This window comes from Telopea speciosissima, chromosome 4 (genome assembly GCF_018873765.1).
Source record: "Telopea speciosissima isolate NSW1024214 ecotype Mountain lineage chromosome 4, Tspe_v1, whole genome shotgun sequence".
NCBI classification, from domain to species: Eukaryota; Viridiplantae; Streptophyta; class Magnoliopsida; order Proteales; family Proteaceae; genus Telopea; species Telopea speciosissima.
The window spans coordinates 16314013-16331653 of record NC_057919.1 but is presented as its reverse complement, the minus strand read 5'-3'; the positions used below and the strand labels follow the sequence as shown (position 1 = coordinate 16331653).

The 17641-nt window shown below is 39.0% G+C and overlaps 1 protein-coding gene across 2 annotated transcripts in view; it reads left to right on the top strand.

Annotated features, from left to right (window-relative positions):
- LOC122657486 overlaps window positions 1-11439 on the top strand; it is a 31696-nt gene extending 20257 nt beyond the window's left edge. The window contains exons 6-15 of one of the 2 annotated variants that reach the window (XM_043852200.1): window positions 1871-2318; window positions 2752-2805; window positions 2906-5780; window positions 5917-6030; window positions 6127-6257; window positions 7287-7379; window positions 7568-7837; window positions 8556-9219; window positions 10223-10298; window positions 10381-11439. In XM_043852200.1, the coding sequence (XP_043708135.1) occupies window positions 1871-2318; window positions 2752-2805; window positions 2906-5780; window positions 5917-6030; window positions 6127-6257; window positions 7287-7379; window positions 7568-7837; window positions 8556-9219; window positions 10223-10298; window positions 10381-10480 (4825 nt within the window). In that variant the 3' untranslated portion in view covers window positions 10481-11439. Of the gene's footprint in view, window positions 1-1870; window positions 2319-2751; window positions 2806-2905; window positions 5781-5916; window positions 6031-6126; window positions 6258-7286; window positions 7380-7567; window positions 7838-8555; window positions 9220-10221; window positions 10299-10380 lie in introns of those variants that run through there. The other variant, XM_043852201.1, reaches the window with a different exon arrangement.
- Window positions 11440-17641: the final 6202 nt, after the last annotated feature.

Below are 17641 nucleotides of genomic sequence, written 5' to 3'. Positions count from 1 at the left end.
TATTTTAGTCAATATCACTTTGTCTTTCTTCAACACAGCTGCTGGCCGATAGTATCTATGTGGGGACCACCTGAGACTCCGGTTTTGACAAGAAGGAAAGGATCGGCTGCACTTGAAAATATTATGTTTAGTTTATTTTTTCTTGTTTCTAAATATTAGTTTCTATTTCATGTCATTCCTAGTTACTAAATTTTGTTAGTTTCTATTTTCAAATAGTTTCTTTGTTAAAGCTTGAGAGGCAAGTTATGTCTTTTTATTTATATTAACAGCCCTTAGAAGCTCCCCACGATTTTACAGTTGAATGAAATTGCTTTGCTACAAATTATGGTTCCTTTCTCAAGTTTTGTTTGCGACTAGAAGGGCTGAAGGAGCCTGGCTGTGAGAGCCTAATCTACCTATTCCCAACCTTATATTTTCTGTCCTCTCCATCTTCTCTTCATTCTCATCAATCCCAGTGTACTTCTGTGCTGTTGAGACTGCTTCCACTCTTTAGAAGGTCAATCAAAGCTTACTGCTGTTCCCCTATTGTTGCTGCCATCGATTGAGACTTGCTGCTGCCCCTGCAATTCCCAGATTTGATGCTGTGACTTGTGGAGATCATAATTCAGCAAATGCCCATCAGACTTGGCTGATTTTTGGAGCACACAACCTCCTCCCCACCTTCACCACTCGATCCCAGTTTTAAAGGATTCTGCCGGCTGGTTTGGCCTGTAGGCCTTAACCTTCTAAATTGGGAACTCACCCACAACTCACAATTTAGCCATTACAATTGCCTGAGACTTTCAGCAGATGTTCTTCTCTACTCCTACTTCACTCGATCTTCACTGGAGCTCAAGTCCAGCACAGTTTGGAGGTTTTTCCATAACCTTCTATTTTGGTGTTTCCCTCATACCTCAAGATCCAACCATCACAATTGGATGAAATTTGGGGCAAAGATTCCCCTTACCTATCACTACACTCGATCCAAGTTTGGTGACCATCACTTGTCTGGTTTGGTTTGAAAACTTTGAATCCCTAACTTTCTAATTCTGAGTTTGTTCTAATTTTGAATTTTTATGGGTTTTTGGGACTAGCAACCTAGTCTTGCATTAAAACTTCTCTGTCGACTTGGTAGCCAGGGTTTATAGTTTTTATGGTATGATGTATGATTGTTAATATATCCTTGTATCTTAACCATATATTTTTTTTTCTAACAAAAATGGAACGAAGCTGTTCAAGTTCTATATGGGTGAATTAGTAGGGAACAATTAAATCATGGTCAGTTTGATGAGGATTTGCGATGAAATTAGCAAGAAGCAAGAAGAAGAGAGGATAATGAAAAATTATGATTTAGCCATGATCACAGCCTCTTGTTTCCTAAATCTAACAAAGGGATTGGAGTGCCCTATATATCAAAATTCATCCAACGGAAAAAAAAACCAGTTCCACTTCTAGATCTGATAACCATTTTATATATGATATATAGAAAAGTTACTGTTATTGGATTTCCTTTTTTGTTTTGTTGAGAACTCACTTAGAGTTTTATGTGTTTTTACCAGTTATTGGACCGTACCTCTTTTTTTGCTGCATGTGCTTCCACCAGCATGACCCTACTTTTTTATTTGACGGATAACCAAATGACTTCCGATTGTGTCTAAGCAGTTACCCTCTAGAGTTCAGAACCAAAGTATTCCATATTATCCATTTGAATGAATTAGTGTACTTACAAATGCTTTGACTAGTATCTTCAAGTGCATGTCATTTGCTTGATTCTTGACCTTTGAACTGATCTGTCTAAATTCTATGAGCCAAAGAATTAAGTAGCATTTATATGTTTTTTTTAGTTAACCTTGAAATATTTTAAAATTTTATATGCTTTCTTCACTTGTAGGTATTCTGGTAGCGTGGCAGCGATGAGCATGGTGGGACACATACTGGGCCTAGGAGATAGACATTTGGATAATATTCTCATGGACTTCTCTAGTGGGGATGTTGTACACATAGATTACAATGTGTGTTTTGATAAAGGACATAGACTAAAGATTCCAGAGATTGTCCCTTTCCGCCTAACCCATACAATTGAAGCAGCTTTAGGGTTGACAGGTATTGAAGGTACCTTCAGAGCTAATTGTGAAGCTGTTATTGGCGTTCTGAGGAAGAATAAAGACATACTATTGATGTTACTAGAGGTATTTGTTTGGGATCCTTTGGTAGAGTGGACACGTGGAGATGGCCATGATGAAGCAGCAATTGGTGGTGAAGAAAGAAAAGGCATGGAATTGGCTGTAAGCTTGAGTTTGTTTGCATCTCGAGTGCAAGAAATTCGTGTTCCTTTACAGGTACTCATTCGCTTGAGACTTTAGTACATGTCAAGGATTTTCTTTTTGAGAAGATGCTACACCTCTGTTGTGCGTAGACTATTTACTGCAACTGACCAGACTCCAAAGTTGGCATTTAGAATTCTTAGATGTTAAAAGTAACTTTGAATTTACTGCATCTGCTTTCAGTGCACCTGCTATGCATCTTGGCTTCAGGAGCTTCATTGGTTATTGTCTCTTTGCATTTCTGCATGGGGAAATGTATTTTCAGTGAATAGCCTTCTATGCTAGAAATTTCTTTGAGTTAAACTCCTAATATTAACTTACTACACGTTTTAGTAATACGTGAATGACCTACCTGTTCTGTCATTTGCACCTCCATCAATTTGTGGTTCTTAAGTCAGAATTATTTGGAGATTCGATTGTTGCTTGATTGGTCTTGTGTGTGAACCAGGAACATCATGACCTCTTACTTGCTACATTACCAGCTGCTGAATCAGCAGTTGAGGTATGTCGAAGACCTGCTGATCTGGTTTTGTTTGTTAAGTTTGTTGGTTTTCAGTGTGTTCAGTTAAATTTGTCTAACTGTAAGAACATATATTTACCAGAGGTTCTTGGAAGTCCTAAGCAAATATGAAGTTGTTTCTGCTCTCTTCTACCATGCTGACCAAGAGAGGTCAACCCTTACTCTGCATGAAACATCCGCAAAGTCAATTGTTTCTGAAGTAACTTGTAATTCAGAGAAAACCCATGCCTTGTTTGAAAAACAGACTCATGAGTTCGCTCAAGCAAGAGCTCTGGCAGCTGAGAAAGCCCAAGAGGCAATGATGTGGATAGAACAACACGGGAGAGTCCTCGATGCTTTGCGAAGTGGTTCCATTCCAGAAGTTCAAGCTTGCATAAAGCTGAGTAGCATGGAAGATGCCTTATCTCTCACATCTGCCGTCCTAGTGGCTGGTGTACCATTGACTATTGTCCCTGAGCCTACACAGGCACAGTGTCATGATTTAGATAGGGAGGTTTCCCAGCTCATTGCTGAATTGGATGATGGACAAGCTTCTGCAGTTCAAGCACTTCAAGCATATGCCTTAGCATTGCAAAGAATCCTACCCCTGAATTACATAACTACAAGTCCACTTCATGGTTGGGCACAAATTTTGCAATTGTCAGTGAATACCATATCTTCTGATGTTCTCTCTCTTGCCAGAAGACAAGCTGCAGACCTTATTTCCAAGACTCAAGGGGAGGGTATTGATTCTATTCAGCAGAGGCATGAAGATTTTTGTCATAAGGTGGAGAAATATGCAATGGAGATAGAGAAAGTTGAAGAAGAGTGTTCCGAACTGGTGAACTCTATTGGCTCAGATACAGAAGCAAAAGCTAAGGATCGTCTCATAACTGCCTTCACAAAGTACATGCAGTCTGCTGGTTTTCCAAGGAAAGAAGATGATGTGTCCTTTATTCAAAGGAGTCAATTTAAACATGATGGGACCAAGGACATTGGATATCTGGGAGAGATTGAAGAGAAGAAGGAAAAGGTACTATCTGTTTTACACGCAGCAGCAAGTGCTCTTTATAATGAGGTTAATGGTAAGATTCTTCACATATTAGGTCACTCCATTGAAAGAGTTGGATGGAGACTTGCAGAAGATAGTTTACATTCTGATTCAGGAACTATCTTCTCAGAGTTAGAAGAACAAGTAGAGAAGTGCATGCTTGTCGCAGGGTTTGCTAATGAACTTCAGCGGTTTATTGGTGTGGATGTACCTAACATTTGTTTAGATATGGACAATCCTAAATTCTCTTCTGAAGGGAACTGGGCTTCTATTTTTCAGTACAGTGTACTTTCATGTAGAATTTTAGTTGGGCAAATGACTGAAGTTGTTCTCCCAGAGATAATGCGGTCAATTGTTTCACATAATTCAGAAGTTATGGATGCTTTTGGATCCCTTTCACAAATCCGGGGATCCATTGATACAGCACTGGAACAGCTTGTTGAGGTTGAAATCGAGAGAGCTTCCTTAGTAGATCTTGAACAGAACTACTTTGTGAAGGTTGGCCTCATCACAGAGCAGCAGTTGGCTCTTGAAGAAGCTGCCATGAAGGGTAGAGATCATCTTTCATGGGAAGAAGCAGAAGAGCTTGCGTCTCAAGAAGAAGCATGTAGGGCTCAATTGGACCAACTCCATCAGACATGGAACCAAAAGGACATGCGAATTTCTTCTCTGATAAAGAGGGAAGCTGCTATTAGAAATGCATTGCTTTCTTCTGAACGCCATTTTTTATCTCTGATCAGTGCTGACCAAGGAAGGGATCCTCATCTCTTGAGAAGCAAAGCCCTTTTGGCTACATTAGTAAAACCCTTTTCTGAGTTGGAACCTATTGATCAAATGATGTCCAAATTTGGTAGCTATGCTTCTTCCTATTCAAACGGATCTTCTAATCTGGTAAATCTGATGAATTCTGGATACTCAATATCAGAATATGTCTGGAAGTTTGCCAGTTTATTGAAAAATCATTCCTTCTTTATCTGGAAAGTTGGAATCATGGATTCATTTCTTGATTCGTGCATACATGACATATCTTCGGCCGTGGATCACAATTTAGGATTTGATCAGCTCTACAATGTTTTGAAGAAGAAACTTGAGATCCAGCTTCAAGGGCATATAGGTCAATATTTGAGAGAACGAGTTGCTCCTACTCTCTTGGCTAGACTAGAGAAAGAAAACGACCATTTGAGGCAACTTACCCAGGCAACGAAGGAACCGAGTGTTGATCAAGTAAAAAGAGATGGTGGTGCTGTCAAAAGGGTGCAGCTCATGCTTGAGGAATACTGTAATGCACATGAGACTGCTAGAGCTGCAAGATCAGCTGTTTCCCTTATGAAAAGGCAAGTAAGTGAGCTCAAAGAGGCTATTCGCAAGACAAGCCTAGAGATTGTTCAGTTGGAATGGCTGTGTGATTCTTTGTTGCCATACCTAAATACGAACAGGATAATATCTCAGAAATTCCTTATAGGTGATGAGCAGTTATACCCCATAATTCTTAACCTCAGTAGACCTAAATTGTTAGATAATTTGCAATCAACGGTGTCATCAATAGCTAGATCTATGGAGTCGCTGCAAGCTTGTGAGAGGACTTCTGTGTCAGCTGAAGGACAACTTGAAAGGGCAATGGGGTGGGCATGTGCTGGCCCTAGTCCCATTGGGGCTGGGACTACAATGGCCAAGAGCTCAGGAATTCCTCCGGAATTTCATGATCATTTGATGAGACGGCGCCAGTTGCTTTGGGCTGCTCAAGAGCAAGCATCAGATATTATCAAAATTTGCTCATCTATAGTGGAGTTTGAAGCATCTAGAGATGGGATTTTCCAGATGCCAGCGGATATTTCTGGTGGTAGGACTGTGGGTGATGGCAGGATGTGGCAGCAAGCTTACTTGAATGCTCTAACGAGGTTGGATGTTGCTTATCAATCTTTTAATCGTAAGTTTCAAAGCTTTCCAAGTGAACCTAATTTTCTGTGTGTGATCTATTTATTCTCAAAATTTAAAGTGTGCTTTCTTAATACTGGTGATTATACTTTACTCCCCCTCTTTTTTGGTTGTTTTCCTAATGTCAGGTGCTGAACAAGAATGGAAATTGGCAAAAAGCAGCATGGAAGCTGCTGCCAGTGGCTTGTTTTCTGCAACGAATGAACTCTGTATTGCTTCAGTCAAGGCAAAGTCAGCCTCAGGTTGGATATTGTCTAGTTTATATTGGACAGAGCACGAAAAGATGCATGTATACATTACTATAGATTTATGCATCTGCCGCCTTTTTCCCTTTGCAGGTGATCTACAGGGCATACTTTCAGAGATGCGAGATTGTGCCCATGAAACCAGCATTGCACTATCTTCTTTTGCTCACGTTTCCAGGGGCCACACTGCTTTGACTTCTGAATGTGGTTCAATGCTTGAAGAGGTATAAAAGCATAATCTATATCACATAACTTATTTTTTCTTTGAAAAATATTTTATGTACTTTCCAGTGTTGATATACTAACTGTTTTATATATATCACCATCGTTCTAACTGGGATTTAGAGTATTTCCTCGGATCTCCATGCTCCTTAAATGGGAATTGGTGTATCATGATTGTGGATGTGTAAATGGCGAATAATTTTTATGCTCCCGAAAGATCAGTGGTCAGGTATAATAAAGACTCCTGAACGTAATTGAGCACATCACCAACTCTAATACTGCCACAACACTTCTAACGAACCACAAACGCCTGTTAAATGGTCCTTTTGGTTGTCTGAGGTATTCTTTATAAATTGAATGCGTTGTTAAAATTACCATCCACACAACTCAACTCTATTAAGCCTTATACCAAATACTTCCAGTTCAAGCCCTGGATAAAGAGGGGGTTTTGGGTACATCTGGTTGGAGGTCAGCCTTCAAAACCTTTGGCCACACAGTTTAGGAAGAAAATAAAAATGATGTAAAGGATACATTACCTAGATGTACTACTTAATATGCAAACCTTTGAAATGAAATAAAGTTCTGTTTTTTCTGATCAGAGGGAGGGGGAAAATGATGCCTCCCTTGGTTTCTGTAGGTCTGTAGCTTCATTGCTCATTCACAAAGCCTCTGGGCTATCAGCACTTGCGGAGTTGCGGTGGATGAATTGACCATACTTACTTTCTCCATTCTAGAAGATACATATACTACGTATTATGCCTGTTACTCTTGTTGTATTTGATAGGACACAATCAGGAGTTGGATCAGTCAGGCTGAGCCTGATCAAGATCATGTCGATTGCTTATTTGCTTGATCCATTGAGCTGATCTGATCCAATCCTGACCCTGTTAGAAAACTACTTCATGGCTGGTTTGGATGGGATTAATCCCAGTCCAGGGTGGGATTGGTCCTGAAACCATGGTTGTCATGATGAAGGTAACATTAACCCCCCTGGGTGTTCTTCTCTGATATCTTTATATTTCTATTTGTAGGTTTTGGCTATAACCGAGGGTCTACATGATGTTCACAGCTTGGGAAAGGAGGCTGCTGACTTGCACAAAGTTCTTTTGTCAGATCTTTCAAAGGTTTTCCCTCATCTTCCTAGCCAAATGCTTCTTGTTTATTTGGTTGCATATCTTTCACCATAACGGAGGGTTTTCTATACCTTTGATACTGATTTCAACACCTGCAGTTTCACATTTTCTAGGGTATTCATGAGCTTTTTGTTCTTCTGGAGTCACAAATATGCTGAATTGTATTTGTCTTTGGACAGGCAAACACTATACTTCTCCCACTTGAATCAGTGTTATGCAAGGATGTAGCTGCCATGGCTGATGCTATTTCAAAGGAAAGAGAGAGCCAGATGGAGATCTCTCCTATTCATGGACAAGCAATATATCAATCCTACTACTCGAGGATTAGAGAGGCTCACCAGTCTTTGAAACCCTTGGTGCCATCACTCACTCTCTCTGTGGAGGAACTCCATTCTATGTTAACCAGGCTTGCACGGACTGCAAGTCTCCATGCTGGGAATCTCCATAAAGTAAGTTCATCCTTTTTCTTCTGCTCAACCTTTATGTTCTCCTTGAATGCAGAACTTTTCCAGTTTGTATTTCTGTGCTGCTTCAATTTTTTGTTGGAAATGACTTATTTGTACAATTTTGGAATTGAAATCTGTGCCCAACCTAAGGTATGTGATCCATCTTAGTTTGCACTCTGCCACCCAAAATGGTGAATTGACCCCAAAACCAGCCCTTCAAAATTGTGATACTAATAACTCTCAGCCTTCTTATTGTCCTTAACCTTACGGATTTTTATTTTTTTTTTAATTTCTTATGGGTTTTAAACCCTATCTTCTGAAGTTATAGATATGTTTTTAGCTGTGGATTGGAAGGTTATGGTCCTATATTCTTCCCACCCCAAAAAGTAAAAAAGGAGAGTTGGTTTGACTTTGGCTGTCCTAGATGCCTCACCATTAGTTGTGGCATACATAAGGTGTCTGGATAAGGAGAAATGCTGGTACTACGAACGAAAGGCTTTATGATTTTTACAAACCACCATACTTCTTAGGCTTTGGAAAATGTGAAAATAAAAAATTATAAATCCATGTGTAGTGGTTGTGATGGTTCGTAAGTTTTGTATAAGGGTTTGGTTCGTAGTACTAGTATTCTCATAAATAAGATTTAATTTTATCATATGATTTCATCCTTTCTCTAGGTACTGAGAATTCAAGGTTAAGTAAATAGTATCTTTCTTTACAGGCACTGGAAGGACTGGGAGAGAGCCAGGCGGCGAGGTCGCAAGAAATGAATTTATCAAGGTCTGACCTTGCAGGTGATGCAGCTGCATTTGATGACAAAGAGAAGGATCTCTTCTCCAGAACTGATGGAGGTAGCAACTCAGATTTTCTGGATGCTGCTGGGTTATCTTTGCAAGATGAAGGATGGATCTCTCCTCCCAACAGCATCTACAGTAGTAGCTCCGTCTCCAGCATTGCATCGCCTGATTCAAGTATCCCTGATAGTTTCAGTGGTCAAGAAAATCGGATGGAACTGTTTTCATGTGGATTTGATGGAGGAGAACATGCAGAATATCTAAACTCCATTCTGTCCACTGGCACCGATATCCAAGAGGGATTAGCACATGGGCAGTCAGAATCTCAAGTAGTGGAGGTTAGGAATGTTGGTGCTAATTCTTCTTCTTCAGCTCTTGATGAGCCAATTGAACATTTGCAAGCCTTGGCATTATCTTGTGAAGCTACAATTGGACAAATTGATCCTTTGGGTCCATTGGAGAAGGAAAAATTGGAGGATGTGATTTATGGGGTAAAAGATGATGCATCCACACCAAACCAAGTTAAGAAGCATTCTGCAAACCATGAAGCTTCTCTACCCGGTATAGATGGTCAAAGCCGGATTAACAGGGGTAAGAGTCTCCCAAATTTCATTCCTACCCCTCACCCCCAAAGAAGGCTAATCTTAAGTTGTAGTTAACACAGGTTTTGAAACATGCCTCTAGTATGAGTTGCCGCAGGTGTTTACCGACTAAACAAGCTGGTTACTCAATTAAATGTGATTATTTCGAGAAGTGATAACTAAACAATCACATTTATCATATGGAGGAATTTGAGACCTTGTTGATACTAGTAACTTTGAAACACAAAAAATGGTTTTTTTAGCTTTAGCCCCCCCCCCCCCGCCCCCGTTACTGCTAGATTGCTGGCATAATTTGGAGGAATAATTGATGAATTCAATGGTCTACTGGAGTGGAAGAGGATGGGTTGACTTAGTAGTTTCTGAAAATCTCCTTGTGTGTTGAGAATTGATGAACATATTTTATGTGTCTCATATGATGAAAATTCAACACAGGCTTCCCCATACAAATTGTGGTAGTCAGAAAAGCAGGGGTACGAGACACATGTTTCATTCCCAGTCCCCCCGGGAAAAAAAAGGTTAAAAAAAGGTTAAAAAAAGAAAAGAAAAGAAAAGAAAAGAAAAATGTTATGGAGAGAGAGTCAACTGGGACAGTGTTAGGCTGTTGGTTAACATGGGCTTTTAACAAGATCCCCTCTTATGAATTTCAACAGGTATTACCAACTTGACAAGCTGATGATTATATATTACCAATTTTGCTTTTCGTAAAATATGGAAAAAATGTTAAACACTGAGAAGTGATGTATTATTTTCCTGAATGATAAAGATGGCATAGAATTACTTACAGTAATTACCATGGTGTGGAAATAATATTACTCATCTATTGAGTAATCAGAGACAAGTACATTAACCAATGCAAAGATAAAAAGCTCATGTTTTTTGCGCAGAACTGGTGTGCAAGATAATCCTAAGCTCTGTATCCGAACCAATTTGCAAAACTATAGAATATATTTTATTTACTCAACCCTGTGTCTGTTACTCTTTCCTATTGATAGGTAAGAACCCTTATGCTATGTCAGTGCTAAGACGTGTTGAGATGAAACTAGATGGACGAGATATTGAGGACAGCAGGTAACTATGATTCCTTCAGGGTGTTCTCCTGTTTCGGATGGTTTTGATTTTCTGACGGTGAAATTCTCTGGTACTTTTGCAGGGAATTGGATATTGCGGAGCAAGTGGATTATCTTCTTAAGCAAGCTACCAGTATAGATAACCTGTGTAACATGTATGAAGGTTGGACACCATGGATTTGAACATTCATTTGAAGCTTGTGCATTCTATGAGATCTGGGAAGTAAATCAGTACCTTACATTGGGGGAGAGGATACCTCTGCCTTTTCTTTCGAGGTTGGCAAGAGCATGTCATGGGTCTCAAATGAACGCCTAGAGCAGAAGGGGTGTCGCTCCTTTCAACTGTCTCGGGAACATATATGTTGATGTATTGCCTCAACAAGTCAGAATCAGTTGGGTGCCCTGGCCTATCAAGAATACAAAGCTGAATAGTTGGATGCCAGTTGCACAATGGAATGGATAATTTCAATTCCATTTCCATTAATCAAGAGCTTCCTGAATGGCCTTGTCTTAGCTTTCACTTGCTTAAGCCTCCAGATCTTTGATTTCCTGGCCTTGGTCCATTGGCACCAGCTCAGACATCTGTTCCTATATCAAGTGCTCTGGTGCGGTTCAACTGGTGGAGTGCTGCCTTATGGTTTTGGGCTTGAACTCTGCATTTGGGGGCTTATCCAGAATGACCCTTCAGTAATTCTCTCTTTGCCAGGTGAGCCTTTTAACCGGACTTGGGTTACCATGTATCGTGAATTCAGGAAGTTAAAAAGTCTCCCCACCCGATGACACGGAGGTGAAATCTGATGCGGTGGTTTTCTGTGGTCGAAGGAGAGTCCTGCAAGGGTTTCAAGACAGTTGGCTGGTATTTCACTTGTCTGGCAGAATGCGTTTTCCATTGTGTCCTTTGGTCTGGAATATGCATTTATCTTCCAATTGTTTGGCTCATTGAATGGGTAATGGCGACGATTCTGTATTTATGCAACTTTTTGTATATTCCTTAATCTTTGCCTTCCTTCAGAATATATATTGGCAATTTGTTGCTTTTTTTTTTGGGTAAAGGCAATTTGTTGCTTGATGTATAGTCTTTTACCTTTGATAAAATAATATTGATTGTTGAATATATCTTGATACTGAGGGTTATTCTTGTACATCGATCTTTGGCAATGTATTCCATCTGCTTCCCAGATCAGATCATGCAGGTAAAGGCGTAACGGAGAGTAGTTAGCCTTCAACATCTGCATGCCTTGATAAAAGCATGGTTTCAGAAATTGGATCGGAATCGGGGTCACCATTCCCATTAATGTTGATATTATGCTTTTGTTTCTTTTGATGGTTCAGCATTGTGGAATCCCCTGTTATCAACTCTCCTCTTTTGAACCAAAGCCCCCCCCCCCCCTCCCCCAACAAAAAAAAGAAAAAGGAAGTCATTGATGTACAGGGTCTGCCTCAGGTATATCAATCTCATATTTGCATATTGGTAATAAAGAGTATTGTCCTACTGCACAATCATTCATCCCATTTCAGGTGAATGTGTAATAGCTCGGGAGTTGGTGTTCTGTGCTAGTCCAGATTTTCTTTTTGGATTAAAATGTGCTAACTGCTAACCGAAGTTCCCTCGTTCATAGACAACTTCAGCCTCTTTTGCTAACACCTAGTGCCTTCGTTTCTTTGAATGAAGATTGTCCATTGCTTGTAGGAAGAGTATCCAGTAACAAACATTACCAAACTATGCAGCTTATGTTGTAGACTTGTAGCTTGTATGTTTGATACTGCTCCGAGGTGCCGTTCTGATGCTCTCAGTTCATGCTAAGCGTCTGGGCAGTGAATCGGCATAAGGGTTGTATTCAATATTCATGCATCAAAGCTTTTGATTAGAGAACATCTGAGCAGACTCCTTGACGTTATAATTGGTCAACTGAGCGCTGCTGCTTGTGCTTAAACTATGGGGGTGAACATTTGGTGGGGGTGGGCTATCCAGTATCCACGAACCCGGATCACCTATCCACATTTCACACGTAACTTTGAGTGCCTAAGTACTGGACTGTCAGTCTGTCACAGGCACTAAATAATTAGGGCGAGATAATAAGCCAAGTTGCTTAAAAGAAACAAAAGTGAGAAAATGGAGCAGAGCCAGAAACCACCGACTTTCATGCTTTAGGGGGACCCACAATGATCTTTTTCTCTCTTGTCATGATTCAGCACAAATTAGACTTGGCTCTTAAAGGACGAGATATTTTGATAAGATTTTGTATTAGCTGTCCAATTTCATTTTAGGGAAAGGTAATATACCAAAGGGAGAGTGTTGGATATGCTGCTAGCTTGCAGTATCACAAGGCTGGCCATAGGAGAATATGAAGGTCTTTTCCAAAGGGAGAGAAGAGAGTGAATGGCACACGCTCAGGGATGTGTATCAGTCAACCCAGTCGTCAGATGCCTCATTGGACATTCATTGAATGGATGCCTCCAAAGAGAGGAGCCGATTGCTATACATGTTGGGCATCCTAGCAAATACCAACTTTTATATTGTACAAATATCCAAATGTATTATTATTATTTTAGATATTTCTCTCTTTTTTGTTTTTTATGTTTCTTTATTGAGAGGGATGGCACAACAGCCATTGTGCCAAAGTCAAGCTATTGGCCCGCTTATATCACATGGTAATTTTCTTGATGCTTAAACTTTAGTGTCTGGATAAAATTTCATCCAAATCTGATTTTTTCACACAATGAAAAGAAATCCAAATTTAATTATACATGAATAAAAGGAGAAAGAACGCTGACCGGTGTTGTATGTGAGTGTGTACCTATGCCCAGATACAGCTTGTCGTGATAAGGTGGAAAGGTCCAGGGGTGTGGCGGTCTTTTTGTGTCAGGCTGTATCTGGGTGCAGGTACATGCCCACATACAACACCAGTTAGCGTTCCTTTTCCCATTTAAAAAAATAAGAACTAATTCTTGGCGCTCTCTATTCCCATTCAATGGTTTTGGATATTTCCCAATTGACATATCACATGGTAAATCAAGCCTACGTCCCTTTGATCTTTTTGGTAACATAATCGGTACAATACGTACTACTTTGTGTTATTGGTGAAGGATGATTTCAACATAATCCAAGAAGTATTGGTGATTTTTCCCCAATATCGGCAGTTATACTCAGGCAATTTAAAACTTTTAGGGATTAGGGTTTCTCTATATTGTATTGCAGGAGACACTATATATAGGGGGTTAGGGCTTGTATCATTATCATCGAAATAGTGGAAGCTCAACTTATCGCTTGCCTGTGGATGTAGTCCACCTTGGGTGAATCACGTAAATTTATATTTTGTGCATGTGTGATCTACATTTTTTTTCTGCAAATTGTTATTCTGCTACAATGTTAATTCCTAACACTTTGATCAATATATCTATCCCATTACAAAAAAAAAAGACAAATTATCCACTTGTACAATGTAAAAACATCTTTGTTGTAGGATTGCAAAACACAAACGTCCAAAGCCCCATCAAGGTGCAGCTTTTATAAGGAATAAGAGTGCGTTCTACATGCTATTTCCCTCAAACCATTTATGATAAACATGAAACATGAAACATGGGATTTACCAAAAAAAAGAAACATGAAACATGGGGAATATTATGTCCAAAATATTCGTCTAAAGATGAATTTTTCAAATGATAAAATATAATTTCTAAAATTCATAAAAATGGAAAATTGTAGATAGAAAAGATTATCCTAATTTGCATAATCATATACGAAGAATACATAAGAGACTATATATGATTGAATTTGACTCTGAAACTTGAAGACTTGACCTATCTCGAGTTCCCGACCAACTGTCCTTATTTGATACCTAAATTCTTCTATCGTAGTTCTCTTTGTAAAAAAGTCATAGTTTTCGCATAGGATACGTGTAGCTGACTATGTAATTAATGAGATTAATATGAATTAATAAGCATTACAAGAAGAAACAAAGATTCCGAATATTTATTATTATTAATATTTTTATTGTGTTTCTGATGCAATAAACTTTGGATTGTACTTCTATCTAAGTTCCATTGATTTTCTTCTGTTTTACTGATTGAAAGAAAGAAACAACACTAAAAAATTGAAGATCAAACATGAAACTAAACGATTGACAAGAGGGTTGTAGAAATCGGCAATAGAAGTCTCTACAAACGTCATCGTTGCATAAATAGAAAGGGACTCTTGGGAATGCATAACATCATCCCACACCCATGGATGATGTGAGATAATTTGGGTGATTAATGTCTTTGGAGAAGATCTGAACTGTCCTCTTTTTTTTTTTTTTTTTTTTTTTTTTTTTTGGCCTTAGGGATGATTCGGAATGTGAAAGTACCTTGCATTTTTGTTGGGGTCTCACGTAAAAGACAGAAAAAATAATCTCACATCAGATATGAATGAGAAATTTTCTCACGATTAACTTTTGAAGATGAGTTTCATTCAAATCCCTAATAAGTGGTATCAGAGTCAAAATTGTACGAAGATTAAAGGTGTGGGAAGACCACAAACGTGAAAAACAAACAGCCCCACATAAAAGATTTTTTCTTCTTTTTTTTGTGTTTGGCTGACGAAAGGCTTGAGGAGAAACCGCGTGGGTTCCACACGAACACACATTTAAAGGTTCCAAATCCCCAAACGACAATAGGGCATCTGAGTATCTTTATTCCTAAACCCTAGAATATCCACCGGATCAGAGGTAACAGATTCCTCGTTTTTCCTCTCCCTTTATTCCCCGAACCCACCTTCATGCCATCTATATATTGCAACGATTCAGTTTTCAATTTCTTTATCATTGGATTAGATATAAAGTGAAGAAAGTTTTGCAGATTCTTCTCTTTCTAAAGTTTATCTTTTTTATTTGGAGATAACACAGTACAGTACACATAGAGGAAAGTTTGGGATTTGTGGAGAGGTGAGACTGAGAAGAAAGGGTTTTTATAATATTGGAAATGGCAGCAGGTTTTGTAGGAATATGGATGAATGAGCTTTCAAAGCTTGGAGAGAAGGTGAACCACCACCAGCAGAAGCTACTCAAGCCCGCCAATCGCTCATTATCCACTGAAGAAGAAGAGGAAGAAGTGAAGGAGGAGTCTTCTTCTTCCCCACTCAAATTTCAGGCGAAGATCAGCAGCCACCACCAAGCTGTTCAAGTCGTGAAAGTAGAACGCCAGACATCTCTCTCAGAAGCAACCATTTGTATGCTTATGGACCGCTTTTCACCTTCTTGAATCCTTCATATTTTTTAGAATGGATAAGAGATTATTGTACTATTTGTATCATATATGAACACACATCTGTGTTCATAGTGAATAAATCAGCTCAGCTTTTTCTGTATTTGAAAAAAAAAAAGAAAATTGGATAAAAATTTGGATAAATTTCTTTTGTATTTGAAGAAAATTAATAGAGAAAATGGGCACTAGCACTACTCTCGATGGAATTTAAATCAATGAGTATAACCTTTTTAATGTTAATAAGCTAGGACACCCTAATCTAAGAATGAGAACGTAAATTGCAAATAAAAATTAATAAATCAAGAAGCTTTTTCACTTGCTACTTAAGGAAACAAGCGAATCAATTTCCTACTAAATTAAAGGGCTATACATCGATCTTCTTGTTTTGAAAATTGTATTTCTGTTTTGTTCCAAGGGAGATTAAGAGTTACGTCAATTCCCTGACAAGGAAGGCCTTATTGATAATGTGCACGATGGTGTTTGCCAATTTTTGATCCCTACAAACATCAGCTTTCATGTTTTCTAAATAAAATACTTTTACACCCCACCCCCTCCCAACAAAAAAAAAAAAGCCTACTAAATTAAAGGGCTCAATGGTCTCTGTGCAGAGGCGGTGAAACCCTTGAGAAAGTAAGGATAAAAATGGAGAAAGAGGGGTTTTGCCGTTTTGGGACTACTAATAATTACTCATTTGCTACTCCTACAACTTCTCTCCACTACTTATTCATACATAACTTCTTAACAATACTCTACGTAATACCAAGGATAAAGACTTTGGAAAACTGAAACTGGTTGAAACCAAGTCATTTTTGGGTAATACTTGACATGTGATGGGCTGGTCTAAATTGGTTAACAATTAATCAAAACTTGGTATTTTTTTGTTGAAACTATCGAAAATTTCAAAACCGAGTTCTCGGTCGAAACTTAGTTCCATGCATAATACTCTCCATAAATAACAAAATTACACCCCATAATTGTAACAGGTTGAACTATTACGTTTTCTAAGCATGTTGTAACAAACCAGCCGGTTGAATACGGTCGAGGAACTTGGAATTGACCCATTGATGATGGATGGTTACCAAAGTACATTTTTTTTTTCTTAAATACAATTTAGAGGGAAGTTTTTCTGGTCTAACAGGTCTAGAGGGTTGGCCAAACTTCACGTAAATGTAAACAGAGTTTGGTGAATTCTTCTTCTTTTGCTTTCCTAAGCCCTTCTTTTGTTGCTAACTCACAAGGAAAGGAAAAGGAAATTATAAAAAGAATTACTTTGCTAGTTATTTGGTTGGCTTTATTTCTTCTGGTACAAATAAATTGATATCCTACACTACATTACATTACAGAGGGGAAAGATTTACACGCACGCAGGAAAGAGGAGGGGGGGTTATCTAGGCAAAGTAATAGCAAGAGAGTTAACTCCTTCACCTGGAATTTTTATCGTATGCGGTTCCTGACGGGTGCAATTTCCTAATGCCTCTCACAAGAGGAGGGTGGACCCCACCCAAGTAGAGTGTTCGGTCAGATGCCCCAAGTGAGTCCCACCCCCCTCTTGTGAGAGGCACTAGGAAACCGCACCGGTCAAGAATCGTAGACGATAACGGTTTCTTCACCTGTTGCGATCCTACGCCAATTTGGGGGTACCAACCAAATCTTGTCTTGGGCTGGTTGCATTGAGAATATAAAGACTACGTTTGGTATGCATTCTAAGAGATCATATCAAAAGCAACCTTAGTCTACCATCCAGTATCTTCTTAAACATCTGGATCCAATATAACATATATTTGTCATCTCATCTACTCAACCTCAAATTCTTCAATTACCTTCTCTTTCTTTCTACAATGTCTGAGAAGCAACCAAACTCAGCACACACCCTCCTAGGAAAGACGATAATGACTGGAACATTTCCTTGAGAAACCCCAATTAAAAGACCATCCATTCCTGTAGTAGTCTCATTGTTACAGTTGGCCTTCACTTTTTCAACTCGAATGTATGCTTGTAGGATTCAAATAATATGCATGGATGTAATCAGCAGAAGGGTTTTCATATTATGCAGATGAAAGATTTTCTTTTTTTTCCTTTCTTTTCAACCAAAGAAGAAACACA